We start from the raw sequence: 16,613 nt of genomic DNA on the forward strand, positions 1-16,613 counted from the left end.
AACCCTTGCCGTCCTCTCCATTGTAGGTGTTTCTACCAGGGATCCCACCCACAGTTTCTGAAATTTTTGATGCTCTGCAGAAGAGAGATGTGTCTCCTGGAGCATGACAATATCCACTTTGTCTATTCAAACACTGCAAAATCTTTTGCCTCTTGATGGGGGAAGCAGCTCCTCCCACATTCCAGGAGGAAAGTTTAAGGAGAAGCATGTATCCCCACTCTGCAAACCTTGCCAAAAAAATAGAACAAAATTTCAAAAAAGGAGCGTTCCCTCCCAGCCAGTGGCCACTCCAAGTGATGAATAAAAGCAGAGAAGGTAATGGAAGCAAAGTGTACTCCCTAGTCATACAGAAGATCTTCTGCAAGAAACTGCAAAAAGAAACCACGGTCCCCCCTAATAATCTGAGATCGAGTGCTATAAACAGAAAGAAAAGAAAAAAAAAACCAAAGCAAACCCCCCTCCCCACCCCTTCCCCTTCTCTTGTCCACCAGGAAAAAAACAGCCCTACCACTGAGGACAGCAGTCCATGTGAGACCAAGCCCCACCCCCATCCTCATACAAGAAAATAAAGACAGGTCTAAGGTATGCACCAAAACTGAATGAGATATAGCAGCATAGGAATAAGAAAAAGAATGGAAACCCCAAATTTTAACATGTCTTAACCAAATCTGTACAGCTAAACAAGAAATACAATAAATTCAGAAGACATGAGAACTACTATTCCCCAAGGCAAAAGAAGAAAAAAAAGGAAAACATGAAAACCAGTCTGAGATAAAGTTCAGCAGTCCCTAAGAATATGTGCATCAGTAATTCTGAGATGTACTAGAGCGGGTGCTTGCCACATTGCCAGTATTAGGAAATCATAGGCTCCCTTTCTGCATATAGTCTGGATTGGAAAGTTCAACTTAGTGAAGGAGCAATGAAAGCTGCTATTCCTTTTGGCGAGCCGGCCCCCAATGAGGATCCCAGGTAAAAGCGAGATGCTGGTCCACAAATCCGGGACTAGAAACTTCTGGAACTGGAGCCCAAATTACTGTTTCATTCTCCGAAAAGTCCATAAGAGAAACATATAAGCCACTCGGAGATGAACATATGACCTCTAACAAAAGTCCCGGGGGAAAAGAAAGTTGGGTGATAAGTATCACCTGAGCAGCACTGTCAACGTTTACTTTGGTTATCTTGCAGTCAACGATTTCTGCTTTGCTCCGGAAGGCTTTCTGCGAACTGCAGTGCCTCCGCAGCCTGAGAGAAAAAGCTGCGTCTTGCCCTCATAATTGACACGCAATTTTGCAGGATAGAGCAGGGTAGGTGATACTTACTTACAATGGCATAAATGCTTTGTGGTGGGCTGCTACTGTTGATGAGAAATCCTGGAAGCATATGACTGTTGTTTTCATTTGTCAAGGAGCCCGCTGACCAAATCACGTTATGTACATAATTAAGAACTTTGTTTCAACTTTTTATTGAAGATACAACAGGCTTAACAATCTCAAAATACAGCCAGTAAATCCCAACAAAGGGACGATAACACAATAATAGTTATATCCGCATAAATTTGTTTTCATTTTTCTCTCCCCCCACCTCCCAATTCCCCTGGGTCACAGCAAATTCTGATCCAAATACTGAAACAACCTCTCCCCCCACATAATAAACAGTTTACAAAATTGGACTACCCGTCCCCAAAGTCAACAACAACTTGTCTCGCATGGTCTTAGCACTTGTGACGTAAAGATTAATTATGTTTTACAATTTGTGGCCAATGTAATAGAGCCGTCCTACATAACAATAATTCTCCGAGGACAAGCAGGCTGCTTGTTCTCACTGATGGGTGACGTCCACGGCAGCCCCTCCAATCGGAAACTTCACTAGCAAAGTCCTTTGCTAGCCCTCGCGCGCCCGCGCGCACCGCGCATGCGCGGCCGTCTTCCCGCCCGAAACCGGCTCGAGCCGGCCAGTCTTCTTTTGTCCGCACTCGGTACGGTCGTGTTTTCGCCGTGTCGAGCCCCGGAAAGTCGACCTCGCGCGTCCAATTTGTTTGAACGTGTTTTTTTCCTTCGGGAAAGCTTTGTCCTAGTCGGGAAGTGCTCCGGAAACCCCCCGCCGGGTTTCGTGTAAATCCTCCCCGTACTTCCAGATTTTTTGCCCCGGTAAGTTTTCTTTCGTCGTCGGGGTAGGCCTTTTTTCGGCCTCGGTCGAGATTTTTTCTCCCTCTAAATTTGGTGCTTCAAATTTCGCCATTTCGGCTTTTGATTTCGCCGGCGTGATTTTTCCGCCCATGACATCGAAGCCTTCCAGCGGCTTCAAGAAGTGCACCCAGTGCGCCCGGGTTATCTCGCTCACTGATCGACACTCGTCGTGTCTTCAGTGTCTGGGGGCCGAGCACCGCCCTCAGAACTGCAGTCTGTGTTCCCTGCTTCAAAGGCGGACTCAGGTAGCGAGACTAGCCCAGTGGAACGTGTTGTTCTCGGGCTCTTCGTCGGCATCGGCACCGGGATCTTCGAGTGCATCGACGTCGTCAGCGTCCAGACCATCTTCCTCGGCCGCCCCTGCATCGAGTGCATCGAGGCATCGGGCCTCTGCATCGGCGCCGAGACATCGGATAGCTGCATCGACGTCGGTGGTACCAGGACCTCGTCTGCTGATGTCGTCGGACGGTGGTGCATCGGGTGGAGTGCAGGTGAGGGCTGTCCATTCCCCTGCTGGTGGCGGTGAGCCCTCGGGTGGGTCTCCCCCTACCCTGAGGGCTCCTGCGGTACAGCCCCCCCGAGATCGACCTTCTTCAGTCTCGGCCCCGAGGAAGCGACGGGTGGATTCGACGTCCTCCTCGTCGGTGCCGGGGAGCTCCGGTGACATGCTTCGGAAGAAATCGAAGAAGCATCGACACCGGTCTCCTCCCCGTGTCGGCACCGAGAGCTCTGGGTCGCCGAGGGATTCGGCACCCAGCAGGCATCGGCACCGAGAGGACCGCTCACCCTCTGTTCAGGAGGTGTCGATGCGCTCCGCTCTGGACAGCCCGGAACAGCCTCCACGCCCGGAACAGGTACTGACGTCGACGCCTGCATCGACCTCTCAGCCTTTCTCTGCAGCCGCTCTAAACGAGAGCCTCCGGGCCGTTCTCCCAGAGATTCTGGGAGAGCTGTTGCGCCCTACCCCTCCGGTACCGGCGGTGCTTGCGCCACCGGTACCGTCGAGCGTGGCGCCGGCTGGCCCATCGCCCAGGTTGAGGTCCCCGACGTCGGTACCGCGTGCGGTACCGACCGCGGCCACCTCCCAGGAAGGCTCCCCGACTACGTCGGCGGAGGGAGCTTCGCCGATGCGGGCGAGGGAGTCTACCTCTCGACGCCCCCATCGTGGACGGGGTTCCACGGAGTCGAGCAGGGCGAGGTTGCAGACACAGGTCCGTGAACTTGTGTCTGACACCGAGGGTGAGGCCTCGTGGGAGGAAGAGGAAGATCCCAGATATTTCTCTGACGAGGAGTCTGGGGGTCTTCCGTCTGATCCCACTCCCTCTCCTGAGAGACAGCTTTCTCCTCCCGAGAGTCTGTCTTTTGCCTCCTTTGTCCGGGAGATGTCTACGGCCATCCCCTTCCCGGTGGTTGTGGAGGACGAGCCCAGGGCTGAAATGTTTGAGCTCCTGGACTATCCTTCTCCACCTAAGGAAGCGTCCACTGTTCCCTTGCACCATGTCCTGAAGAAGACATTGCTTGCGAACTGGACCAAACCATTAACTAATCCCCACATTCCCAAGAAGATCGAGTCCCAGTACCGGATCCATGGGGACCCAGAGCTGATGCGCACTCAGTTGCCTCATGACTCTGGAGTTGTGGATTTGGCCCTAAAGAAGGCTAAGAGTTCTAGGGAACATGCTTCGGCGCCCCCGGGCAAGGACGCTAGAACCTTAGACTCCTTTGGGAGGAAGGCCTACCATTCCTCTATGCTCGTGTCCAAGATCCAGTCTTACCAGCTCTACACGAGCATACACATGCGGAATAATGTGCGGCAGTTGGCGGGCTTGGTTGATGCTCTTCCCCCTGAGCAAGCCAAGCCTTTTCAGGAGGTGGTCAGGCAGCTGAAGGCGTGCAGAAAATTCCTGGCCAGAGGAGTTTATGACACTTTTGATGTTGCGTCCAGGGCCGCTGCTCAAGGTGTGGTGATGCGCAGGCTCTCATGGCTGCGTGCCGCCGACCTGGAGAATAGAGTCCAGCAGCGGATTACGGACTTGCCTTGCCGTGCGGATAACATTTTTGGCGAAAAAGTCGAGCAGGTGGTAGAGTCTCTCCACCAGCGGGACACCGCATTCGACAAGTTCGCCCGCCGGCAGCCTTCAGCTTCTACCTCTACAGGTAGACGATTTTTCGGGGGAAGGAAGACTGTTCCCTATACTTCTGGCAAGCGTAGGTACAATCCTCCTTCCCGACAGCCTGCGGCCCAGGCTAAGCCCCAGCGCGCTCGCTCTCGTCAGCAGCGTGCGAATCAGCAAGGCCCCGCGGCTCCCCAGCAAAAGCAAGGGGCGAGCTTTTGACTGGCTCCAGCAGAGCATAGCCGACATCCAAGTGTCAGTGCCGGGCGACCTGCCTGTCGGAGGGAGGTTGAAAGCTTTTCACCAAAGGTGGCCTCTTATAACCTCCGATCAGTGGGTTCTCCAAATAGTCCGGCAAGGATACACCCTCAATTTGGCCTCTCAACCTCCAAATTGTCCACCGGGAGCTCAGTCCTACAGCTTCCAGCACAAGCAGGTACTTGCAGAGGAACTCTCCGCCCTTCTCAGCGCCAATGCGGTCGAGCCCGTGCCATCCGGGCAAGAAGGGCTGGGGTTCTATTCCAGGTACTTCCTTGTGGAAAAGAAAACAGGGGGGATGCGTCCCATCCTAGACCTAAGGGCCCTGAACAAATATCTCGTAAAAGAAAAGTTCAGGATGCTTTCCCTGGGCACCCTTCTCCCCATGATTCAGCAAAACGATTGGCTATGCTCTCTGGACTTGAAGGATGCCTACACACACATCCCGATACTGCCAGCTCACAGACAGTATCTGCGATTTCAGCTGGGCGCACGCCACTTCCAGTACTGTGTGCTACCCTTTGGGCTCGCCTCTGCGCCCAGGGTGTTCACAAAGTGCCTAGCTGTGGTAGCAGCGGCGCTTCGCAGGCTGGGGGTGCACGTGTTCCCATATCTCGACGATTGGCTGGTGAAGAACACATCCGAGGCAGGAGCCCTGCAGTCCATGCAGATGACTATTCGCCTCCTGGAGCTACTGGGGTTTGTGATAAATTACCCAAAGTCCCATCTTCTCCCAGTGCAGAAACTCGAATTCATCGGAGCCCTGCTGGATTCTCGGACGGCTCGCGCCTATCTCCCAGAGGCGAGGGCCAACAACTTGTTGTCCCTCGTCTCGCGGGTGAGAGCGTCCCAGCAGATCACAGCTCGGCAGATGTTGAGATTGCTGGGCCACATGGCTTCCACAGTTCATGTGACTCCCATGGCCCGCCTTCACATGAGATCTGCTCAATGGACCCTAGCCTCCCAGTGGTATCAGGCCGCCGGGGGTCTAGAGGACGTGATCCACCTGTCCACGAGTTTTCTCGAATCCCTGTATTGGTGGACGATTTGCTCCAATTTGACTCTGGGACGTCCCTTCCAAATTCCTCAGCCTCAAAAAGTGCTGACCACGGATGCGTCTCTCCTGGGATGGGGAGCTCATGTCGATGGGCTTCACACCCAAGGAAGGTGGTCCCTCCAAGAAAGCGATCTACAGATCAATCTTCTGGAGTTGCGAGCGATCTGGAACGCTCTGAAGGCTTTCAGAGATCGGCTGTCCCACCAAATTATCCAAATTCAGACAGACAATCAGGTTGCCATGTACTATGTCAACAAGCAGGGGGGCACCGGATCTCGCCCCCTGTGTCAGGAAGCCGTCAGCATGTGGCTCTGGGCTCGCCGTCAAGGCATGGTGCTCCAAGCCACATATCTGGCAGGCGTAAACAACAGTCTGGCCGACAGGTTGAGCAGGATTATGCAACCTCACGAGTGGTCGCTCAATTCCCGTGCGGTGCGACAGATCTTCCGGGCGTGGGGCACCCCCCTGGTGGATCTCTTCGCATCTCAAGTGAACCACAAGGTCCCTCAGTTCTGTTCCAGGCTTCAGGCCCACGGCAGACTGGCGTCGGATGCCTTCCTCCTGGATTGGGGGGAAGGTCTGCTGTATGCTTATCCTCCCATTCCTCTGGTGGGGAAGACTTTGTTGAAACTCAAGCAAGACCGCGGCACCATGATTCTGATTGCTCCCTTTTGGCCGCGTCAGATCTGGTTCCCTCTTCTTCTGGAGTTATCCTCCGAAGAACCGTGGAGATTGGAGTGTTTTCCGACCCTCATCACGCAGGACGAAGGGGCTCTTCTGCATCCCAACCTCCAGTCCCTGGCTCTCACGGCCTGGATGTTGAGGGCGTAGACTTTGCCTCTTTGGGTCTGCCAGAGGGTGTCTCCCGCATCTTGCTTGCTTCCAGGAAAGACTCCACTAAGAGAAGTTACTTCTTTCATTGGAGGAGGTTTGCCGTCTGGTGTGACAGCAAGGCCCTAGATCCTCGCTCTTGTCCTACACAGACCCTGCTTGAATACCTTCTCCACTTGTCTGAGTCTGGTCTGAAGACCAACTCCGTAAGGGTTCACCTTAGTGCAATCAGTGCATACCATTACCAAGTGGAAGGTAAGCCGATCTCAGGACAGCCTTTAGTTGTTCGCTTCATGAGAGGTTTGCTTTTGTCAAAGCCCCCTGTCAAGCCTCCTACAGTGTCATGGGATCTCAATGTCGTTCTCACCCAGCTGATGAAACCTCCTTTCGAGCCACTGAATTCCTGCCATCCGAAGTACTTGACCTGGAAGGTCATTTTCTTGGTGGCAGTTACCTCGGCTCGTAGAGTCAGTGAGCTCCAGGCCCTGGTAGCCCAGGCCCCTTACACCAAATTTCATCACAACAGAGTAGTCCTCCGCACTCACCCTAAGTTTCTGCCAAAGGTTGTGTCGGAGTTCCATCTGAACCAGTCAATTGTCTTGCCAACATTCTTTCCCCGTCCTCATTCCTGCCCTGCTGAACGTCAGCTGCACACATTGGACTGCAAGAGAGCATTGGCCTTCTATCTGGAGCGGACACAGCCCCACAGACAGTCCGCCCAATTGTTTGTTTCTTTTGATCCCAACAAGAGGGGAGTGGCTGTAGGGAAACGCACCATATCCAATTGGCTAGCAGATTGCATTTCCTTCACTTACGCCCAGGCTGGGCTGGCTCTTGAGGGTCATGTCACGGCTCATAATGTTAGAGCCATGGCAGCGTCGGTAGCCCACTTGAAGTCAGCCACCATGGAGGAAATTTGCAAAGCTGCGACGTGGTCATCTGTCCACACATTCACATCTCATTACTGCCTGCAGCAGGATACCCGACGTGACAGTCGGTTCGGGCAGTCAGTTCTTCAGAACCTGTTTGGGCTTTAGGATCCAACTCCACCCCCCGAGGGCCCTGTTTGTTCTGTTCCAGGCTACACTCTCAGTTAGTTGGTAAATTTTTTAGGTCAATCTCAGTTATGTCCTCGCCGTTGTGAGGCCCAATTGACCAATGTTGTTGTTTTGAGTGAGCCTGGGGGCTAGGGATACCCCATCAGTGAGAACAAGCAGCCTGCTTGTCCTCGGAGAAAGCGAATGCTACATACCTGTAGAAGGTATTCTCCGAGGACAGCAGGCTGATTGTTCTCACAAACCCGCCCGCCTCCCCTTTGGAGTTGTGTCTTCCCTTGAAGTGTATTGTCTTGCTACATACTGGACTGGCCGGCTCGAGCCGGTTTCGGGCGGGAAGACGGCCGCGCATGCGCGGTGCGCGCGGGCGCGCGAGGGCTAGCAAAGGACTTTGCTAGTGAAGTTTCCGATTGGAGGGGCTGCCGTGGACGTCACCCATCAGTGAGAACAATCAGCCTGCTGTCCTCGGAGAATACCTTCTACAGGTATGTAGCATTCGCTCCATAAAAGCATACAGCCTTTTATCTCGTGACCCCTAGGAACAATTGAACCATACCATCACCAACATATACCACTTCTTCCTCCCTCCCAGCCCTCCCCCACTACCCTCCTCCCTACATAATTAAGAACTTTAAAGATTACTGTGTGAGGGCACCAATCCATCAGTTTAATACTCCCAATCTGTGTGCCCGTTCAAGCAGTCCCACTATTGATGGAAGTTTCAATTCACGTGTCAGCCACTGTTCTTAGAAACCTCAGAGATCAGGATCTCTAATAGTCTCTGGTAATTCAACCAAATGTAAATTGCAGCATCTAGAATGATTCTCAAGATCTAGTTTCTTCTAATTTTTCCAGTCTTGTTTGGAAACTTGATTGCTGGGATTCTTGCTCTAAGAGCTTGTCTTCTATGTCAGAAAGATGTTGTTAATAGCCAAAATCCAATTGAAGTTGCTCAAGCCTGGCATTCACTGAACCCAGGTTAGTCGCTGTCTCATGGAGTTATAGCTCAATAAAAGTTATCAAAGTTGATTTGATCTGTGATGTTATTTCTGCTACCCAAGCGGAGTCAATCAAACCAGGCCCAGATGAGTCGTACTCCGCCATTTTCTGCTCGCTGGTCTTTACATGCTGCCTCTCAGTTTGGGGTTTTGCAATATCATCACTAACAACCAGTATGAAATCTTCCAAACCTCGGTGCACCTTTTAGTTGAAAAAGTGATGGTAAGGAAGTTGATGTTAAATTGGGGCTTAAGAGGTGATCTCAGACGTCTGCTCTCTTGCATGACATTACGTAACCTCTTGAATTGTATTTTTTAGACAGCAGAATGAAATGCAAGAGGTGTTAAACCGACTTTACAAGGCATTGTAGGATGATTTCCTAAATTAGTCTTGTGGAAAATCATCCAACACAAGTATAGATTCATTGCTTTTGATATGTTGCTTCCAGGTAGTTTGTAATCATATGTAACATGTTTGATCAAGAAAATAAGGCACTTATCCCAACACGATGTTTAATTCACACTTTCTGAGGAACTTTTTTTTTAACACTGAACTGCCCCCATGATCTGATTTGAGTACCGTATATACTCAATTGTAAGTTAAAATTTAGGCAAAAAAAGTTCATCTTATCTAGGAATAACACCCATAGATGCTAAAAAATAGTAATCCTCCACCTCGCATGTACCCGTCTGCAGCATCACAATTGCGTCCCCGCATTTACTCGCTGGCCGCCCATGTACATTCTGTTCTATTCAGCACCAGCAGTGCAGCGTACAGTGCTGAGCTCTGCTCCAGAATGCATTCTTTGACCTGTCCCACCTATAAAACGCTCTGGAGCGGAACTCTACTACTACTACTACTACTACTTATCATTTCTATAGCGCTACTAGACGTGCGCAGCGCTGTACACTTGAAAATGAAGAGACAGTCCCTGCTCGACAGAGCTTACAATCTAATTAGGACAGACAAACAGGACAAATAAAAGATAAGGAAATATTAAAGTGAGGATGATAAAATAAGGGTTCTGAACAAGTGAATAAGGGTTAGGAGTTAAAAGCAGCATCAAAAAGATGGGCTTTTAGCTTAGATTTGAAGACTGCCAGAGATGGAGCTTGACGTACCGGCTCAGGAAGTCTATTCCAGGCATATGGTGCAGCAAGATAAAAGGAACAGAGTCTGGAGTTAGCAGTGGAGGAGAAGGGTGCAGATAAGAGAGATTTACCCAGTGAACGGAGTTCCCGGGGAGGAGTGTAGGGAGAGATGAGAGTGGAGAGGTACTGAGGAGCTGCAGAGTGAATGCACTTATAAGTCAATAAGAGGAGTTTGAACTGTATGCGGAAACAGATAGGTAACCAGTGAAGTGATTTGAGGAGAGGGCTAATATGAGCATAGCGACATTGGCAGAATATTAGTCGATCAGCAGAATTTTGAACAGATTGAAGAGGAGAGAGATGGCTAAGTGGGAGACCTGTGAGAAGCAAGTTGCAATAGTCTAAGCGAGAGGTGATAAGAGTGTGCTCAGAAAGGAAAGGGCAAATTTTGGTGATGATATAGAGAAAGAAACGAGAAGTTTTAGCAGTCTGCTGAATATGTGCAGAGAAGGAGAGGGAGGAGTCGAAGATGACCCCAAGGTTACGAGCTGATGAGACAGGATGAGAGTGTTATCCACAGAAATAGAGAATGGGAGAAGAGGAGAGGTTGGTTTAAGTGGAAAGATAAGAAGCTCAGTCTTGGTCATGTTTAGTTTCAGATGGCGCTGAGACATCCAGGCAGCAATGTCAGACAGTCAGGCTGATATTTTGGCCTGGATTCCTGCTGAGATTTCTGGTGTGGAGAGGTAGATCTGGGAGTCGTCAGTGTAAAGATACTGAAAACCATGGGATGAGATCAGAGTACCAAGGGAAGAAGTATAGATGGAGAAAAGAAGAGGTCCCGGGACAGATCCCTGAGGTACACCAACTGACAGTGGGATAGAAGTAGAGGAGGATCCACCAGAGTATACACTAAAAGTACGCTGGAAGAGATAAGAAGAAAACCAGGAAAGAAGAGAGCCCTGAAATTCAGCTGAGGACAGCGCATCAAGAAGTAGGCTGTGATCAACAGTGTCAAAAGCAGCAGATAGATCAAGAAGGATGAGGATAGAATAGAGCCTTTTGGATCTGGCCAGGAACAGGTCATTGGAGACTTTAGCAAGCGCTGTTTCAGTTGAATGAAGGGGGTGAAAGCCAGATTGAAGTGGATCAAGAATAGCTTGAGATGAAAGAAAGTCAAGGCAAAGACGGTGAGCAGCACGTTCAAGTATCTTGGATAGGAAAGGGAGGAGGGAGATGGGGCGATAGTTGGAAGGACAGGTAGGGTCCAATGAAGGTTTTTTAAGGAGTGGTGTGACTGCGGCATGTTTGAAGGCATCAGGAACAGTTGCAGTGGAAATTGAAAGATTGAGGATATGACAGATAAAAGGGATGACAGTAGGAGAGATGGCGTTAAGTAGATGGGTGGGAATAGGATCAGAGGAACAGGTAGTTAGTTTCGAGGAGGAAAGAAGATGTGTAGTTTCCTGTTCAGTGATTTCAGAAAAGGAAGAAAAGGAGGCAGGGGTTGGAGGGTTGAGAGAGTGGACTAAGGGAAGGAGAGGTGGAGGTGACCTGGCTGAGAATTCAAGTTTAATCTTGTGAACCTTGTCATGAAAGAACTCAGCCAGAGTCTGGGAGGAAAGTGAAGGGGTGGTTGGAGGTGAAGGCACTTTGAGGAGAGAGTTCAGTGTGGCAAAGAGACGTCGAGGGTTTGAGCAAAGAGAATTTGTCAACTGGATGTAATAGTCCTGTTTGGCAAGTAAAAGAGCAGACTGGAAGGAGGTCAGCAAGAATTTGAAATGTATGAAGTCAGCATGGGCACGGGATTTCAGCCAAAGGCGTTTGGCAGAGCAGGCACAGGAATGTAGGTAGCGGATTCTAGAAGTCAGCGAAGCCTGGGGTTTGGTACGTTTTACAGAATGGGGAATGGGAGGAGCGAGAGTATCCAGAGCAGAGGAGAGAATAGTATTATAGGAAGACATAGCCTCATTGACAGACTTGGATAACATAGTGGTAGAGAAGAGATTTGAAGCACTGGAGGACAGAGTAGAAGGGTCAATAGCTTGAAGATTCCTAAATGTGTTGGTTAAGATTGGACAGGACTTGGGGGAGTGTGTTTAAGTGTGAAAGTTATCAGATGATGGTCAGAGAGGGGAAGAGTTGAGGCACAGAAACTGGAAAGTGAGCAGTTTGAGAAGAGGATAAGATCAAGACAGTGGCCATTCTGGTGAGTAGGGGCAGTGGAGCACAGTTGAAGATTGAAAGAGGATGTTAAAACAAGAAACTGAGAAGCATAAGTCAGAGGGATCATTAGCATGAATGTTAAAATCCCCAAGAATGAGGGAAGGAGATGAAGAGTCAAGAAAGTTGGAAAGCCAGGCATCAAAGTCAGTGAGAAAGGAAGAAAGGGACTTATCCGGGGGTCGATAAATGACTGCTACTCGGAGAGGCAGAGGAGCGAATAGACGGATGGAGTGGACTTCGAAGGAAGAAAAGCAGTGAGACTGAGGTGGAAGAAGAGGTTTAAATCTACAAGAGGGTGAAAGTAGTAGCCTGACACCACCTCCGCAGCCAACCGGGCGAGGAGTATGGGAAAGAAGATAACCTCCATGGCATAGGGCCACTACTGAAGCAGAGTCTTCAGGGTAAAGCCAAATTTCAGGGCAAGCGGATGGAGAGTATGAGAGATAAAGAGGTCATGGATGTAGGAACGTTTGTTACAGACAGAGCAGGCATTCCACAGAGCGCAAGAGAAAGGCAGGGAAGAAAGGGGGAGGAGAGGAACAGAAATAAAGATTGGAGATATCACGGTGTGACCTGCACAAATAGGATGAGAGCTGATGTGGAGGACCAGGATTGGGATTAATGTCCCCAGCGGAGAGCAGGAGAAGGAGCAAGAGAGTACGGAGAAGAGTAGGAGAGGTATGACGACAGCGACGAAGGCGAGATGTACTCAGAAAGGAGAGGGATGAATGGAAGGAAGGAAATGTTGAAGGTTGAGAGCAGAGAAGAAGGAAGAGGGAAAAAGAGATGGTGAGATGATGAATACAGAGGGTGGACAATGTGTTGCTGCAGTGTACAGTGGTTTCAGATGGAGAAACAGATTAGGAAGGGACAGTACCAAGAAGAGAAAGTGTACTGGAACCATAATTAGTAACTGGGAGAAAAATTAATGTAAAGAAAAAAAAAATGCCCGGCGCACGGCACCTAGAGCGGAGGCCCTGAGTGGAGCGGAGTGGACCTGGGAGTCACCCTGGAGAAGGCTGTAAGGATATGCAGATGAGCTGCAAGTCCTCCACAACCCCTGAAAGGCAGCCGGTGGTAGAGCTGGGCACCTCTCAGCCAAGGAAAGGCTTACCAGGGGTTAGGCCGAAGCCAGCATTCCTCCCCCTGAGGGTTGCCTGATCTCGGCGGTGTATGCTGCAGTGCCAGTGCTGTATAGAAGACTCTTGAGCAGGGTTGCCAGGTGGAAAATTCTTTTCCCACCCAAACGAGCCTAAATCCAGCCCAAAACCCGCCCAAACTCAAACCCCGCCCCTGACACCCCCACCCCCGCGTCACCGCCCCCGCCGTCATCAACCCCGCCCCGCCGTCATCGGCCCCGCCTCCCTCGTCATCGGCCCCGCCTCCCCCGTCATCGGTCCCGCCCAGAACGTCACTAACCCCGCCCCCCGTGGCCGCAAAAAAACGCCTGAAAACCGCCCAAAAGAAAAAAAGAAGCCCAAAAAACCGCAACCCACCGCGGGCAAAAATTTCCCGCGGCGGGTCGCGGAAAACTGCCAATTGGGCGGTAAAACCGCCCACCTGGCAACACTGCTCTTGAGCATTGAAGATATACGGCGACAGAGGGGGCGGGAGTGCCTGGGAGCAACCAAAAAAAAAAGCAGAGAGGGAAGACAGGGTTGATGGGGTGTGAGTGAGGCAGAGAGAAGTATGTGTGTCAGGAAAAAAGACCTGCTGGCTTGGGGGGGTCGGGGAGGGTAAAATTGACAGTTAACTAAATGGTTTCCGTATATACTCTGTTTGTACACAGGTCACACCGATTTTGGCCATTTTTAGTCCCAAAACTGCCCTCAACAATTACTTATTGTCAAGTTCATTTGAGTGACAAAGTATCGTTATATTTTCAGTCTGCACAAACCTACCTTATGAGACACAAGCTACTGGTATAGTTTGGGTGATTGAGGAAGCGTAGATGTGTGTGTAAACGTTTGAAACGTCATAATAAGTGCCTAACAACCAAGTTATATGCTGCTTTTTTATTGACTCTTGTGAAAGCTATGAATATATTAGTCTGAGTTGTGCAGTGTATTGAAAACTTGATATTTAAACTAACCAGTATTATGTACTATCTTCTTGTTTGGACAGACACAGCAGATGGCGTTTCTCAGGAGCTGTATTCAGCAGGCCTTGTTGATGGTCATGATGTAGTTATAGGTAAATAACTTTAGGTGTCCAGTTTTGTTTTGTTTGGGGAGGGGGGGGGGGGGGGGTTATAAGACATTTTTTGAAAAAATAAAAAAAATTCTGCAAAGTCAAACCATAAGTTTAAATAGTTTGTTTTAAAAGTCTAGAGTCTTGGGAGGCAATAATAAGACAATACATTAGTGCAAGCTCTGTGGGCAATTTGTACCCTCAGAATTTACACCAAGTATCAAAGAAAAACTATACAGATACTTTTTCCAGAAGTATTCAGAGAGCACTTTGGAGGGATATCTTTATGTGCAAGTAAAAGTAATATAATTTTTATCTGCACAGAGCATAGACAATTTATTAAAAGCCCATTTCAGTATGTAAAAACAATTTTACCTGCAGAAATGGCTTTAAAATTTGCCACCTTAATGTGTGATTTTCTGTATCTCATTGGAGAAGATATGCTGCCATGTACCTTTTTTTTAAACCATAATTTTTTTTGTTAGCTTTGTATTTTGGCTTCCACAAGTGAATGTAATCTTAGTACATAAGTATTGCCATACTGGAACAGACCGAAGGTCCATCGAGCCCAGCATCCTGTTTTCAACAGTGTGCAATCCAAGTCACAAGTACCTTGCAAGATACCAAAACAATACAATACATTTTATGCTGCTTATTCTAGAAATAAGCAGTGGATTTCCCCCAAGTCCATTTTAATAATGGTCTATGAACATTTCCTTTAGGAAGCCATCCAAACCTTTTTTTAAACCCCGCTAAGCTAACTGCTTTTACTACATTCTCTGGCAACGCATTCAGAGTATGTAGTAAAAGCAGTTAGCTTAGCTGGATTGAGTCCTGTTATCAACAGTAACTTTCAAACTTGAGGTACCTTTACCAAAGCGTTAGCATTAACTAAATAAATATTTTCTGCTCTAGACAAGACAAAATAAATAGCATCAACCTTCCTGACATCATTCATTCTTCATGTCCTCTCACTGCATTCCAAATGCATATTATCGGATAAAATTAGTATGTTCTGAATTTTTTAGAAGCATTGTATCTTTAGTTGGCTTCTAAACAAATTGGCCGTGATAATGTGTTTCTAACTCCTGTGGCAGTTTACATAGTAACATAGTAAAAATAGTAGATGACAGCAGAAAAAGACCTGCACGGTCCATCCAGTCTGCCCAACAAGATAAACTCACATGTGCTACTTTTTGTGTATACTTTACCTTGATTTGTACCTGTCCTTTTCAGGGCACAGACCGTATAAGTCTGCCCAGCACTATCCCCGCCTCCCAACCACTAGTCCCGCCTCCCACCACTGGCTCTGGCACAGACCGTATAAGTCTGCCCAGCACCATCTCCATCTCCCGCCACCGGTTCTGCCACCCAATCTCGGCTAAGTTCCTTAGGATCCATTCCTTCTGAACAGGATTCCTTTATATTTATCCTACGCATGTTTGGATTCCGTTACCGTTTTCGTTTCCACCACCTCCCGCAGGAGGGCATTCCAAGCATCCACTACTCTCCCCATGAAAAAATACTTCCTGACATTTTTCTTGAGTCTGCCCCCCTTCAATCTCATTTCATGTCCTCTCGTTCTACCACCTTCGCATCTGTGGAAAAGGTTCGTTTGCGGATTAATACCTTTCAAATATTTGAACATCTGTATCATATCACCCCTGTTTCTCCTTTCCTCCAGAGTATACATGTTCAGGACAGCAAGTCTCTCCTCATACGTCTTGTAACTCAAATCCCATACCATTCTCGTAGCTTTTCTTTGCACCGCTTCAATTCTTTTAACATTCTTAGCAAGATACGGCCTCCAAAACTGAACACAATACTCTAGGTGGGGCCTCACCAATGACTTATACAGGGGCATCAACACCCCCTTTCTTCTGCTGGTCACACCTCTCTCTATGCAGCCTAACAACCTTCTAGCTACGGCCACCGCCTTGTCACACTGTTCCGTCGCCTTCAATATATTAGTTTAAACTACAAAACGGTCAGGTTCTGGAAAAGTGCTTTTTGTTCAGTTTTATTTACTGGCTGAAGAATTATTGATTGTGATAGAAACACACAAGTAATTGACGTGTTCTCATTTTCCTACGGTTTTCCAGGTAAATTTTACCCAAATAAGTACATGTCACCAAATAGTGTAACTGTTATATCTGTAGAAATACTGGGTGATAAAAGGCATATATCCTTTTGACATGTAGCATTTTCATAACCATTCCAGGTTCGTCTATTTATAATATCTTAGACCATTCTACAAGTATAGACTTTACATTTTGAAGACAAATTGTAAACAATTTTACCATGCAGTTCCTGTGTAAAACTGGTGGCAGAAAATTGTTTTGCACCCCTATATAGAGCTCGGAGGTGCACTGTTAATGATTTTTTTTTTACATTTCCAAATGTCAAAGGAAAGAAAAGGTTAGGGCCTTTTGATAGGTTACTATTAATTCAGAGACTACATTTATGGAAGATATTGCAGGATCCTTTTTTCTATCACAGTCCTGTCCGTCATTTAGGAAGCTTTTAAAAACCCATTCATTTAGAAAATTTTGTATCTAATATGATTCTCTTCTCTTTACTGCTTCCCAGAAGTTTATTCTGGTCTC

General features: G+C 48.4%; 1 protein-coding gene across 1 annotated transcript in view; it reads left to right on the plus strand.

Moving 5' to 3' along the window:
• The window catches only part of STK39 (serine/threonine kinase 39), a 479,134-nt gene that overhangs the window by 439,073 nt on the left and 23,448 nt on the right, over positions 1-16,613 (plus strand). Inside the window, exon 16 of the mRNA XM_030209520.1 lies at positions 13,942-14,010. Within this exon, the coding sequence (XP_030065380.1) occupies positions 13,942-14,010 (69 nt within the window). The remainder of the gene's footprint in view (positions 1-13,941; positions 14,011-16,613) is intronic.

Source organism: Microcaecilia unicolor, chromosome 7 (assembly GCF_901765095.1).
Source record: "Microcaecilia unicolor chromosome 7, aMicUni1.1, whole genome shotgun sequence".
Classification (NCBI taxonomy): Eukaryota; Metazoa; Chordata; class Amphibia; order Gymnophiona; family Siphonopidae; genus Microcaecilia; species Microcaecilia unicolor.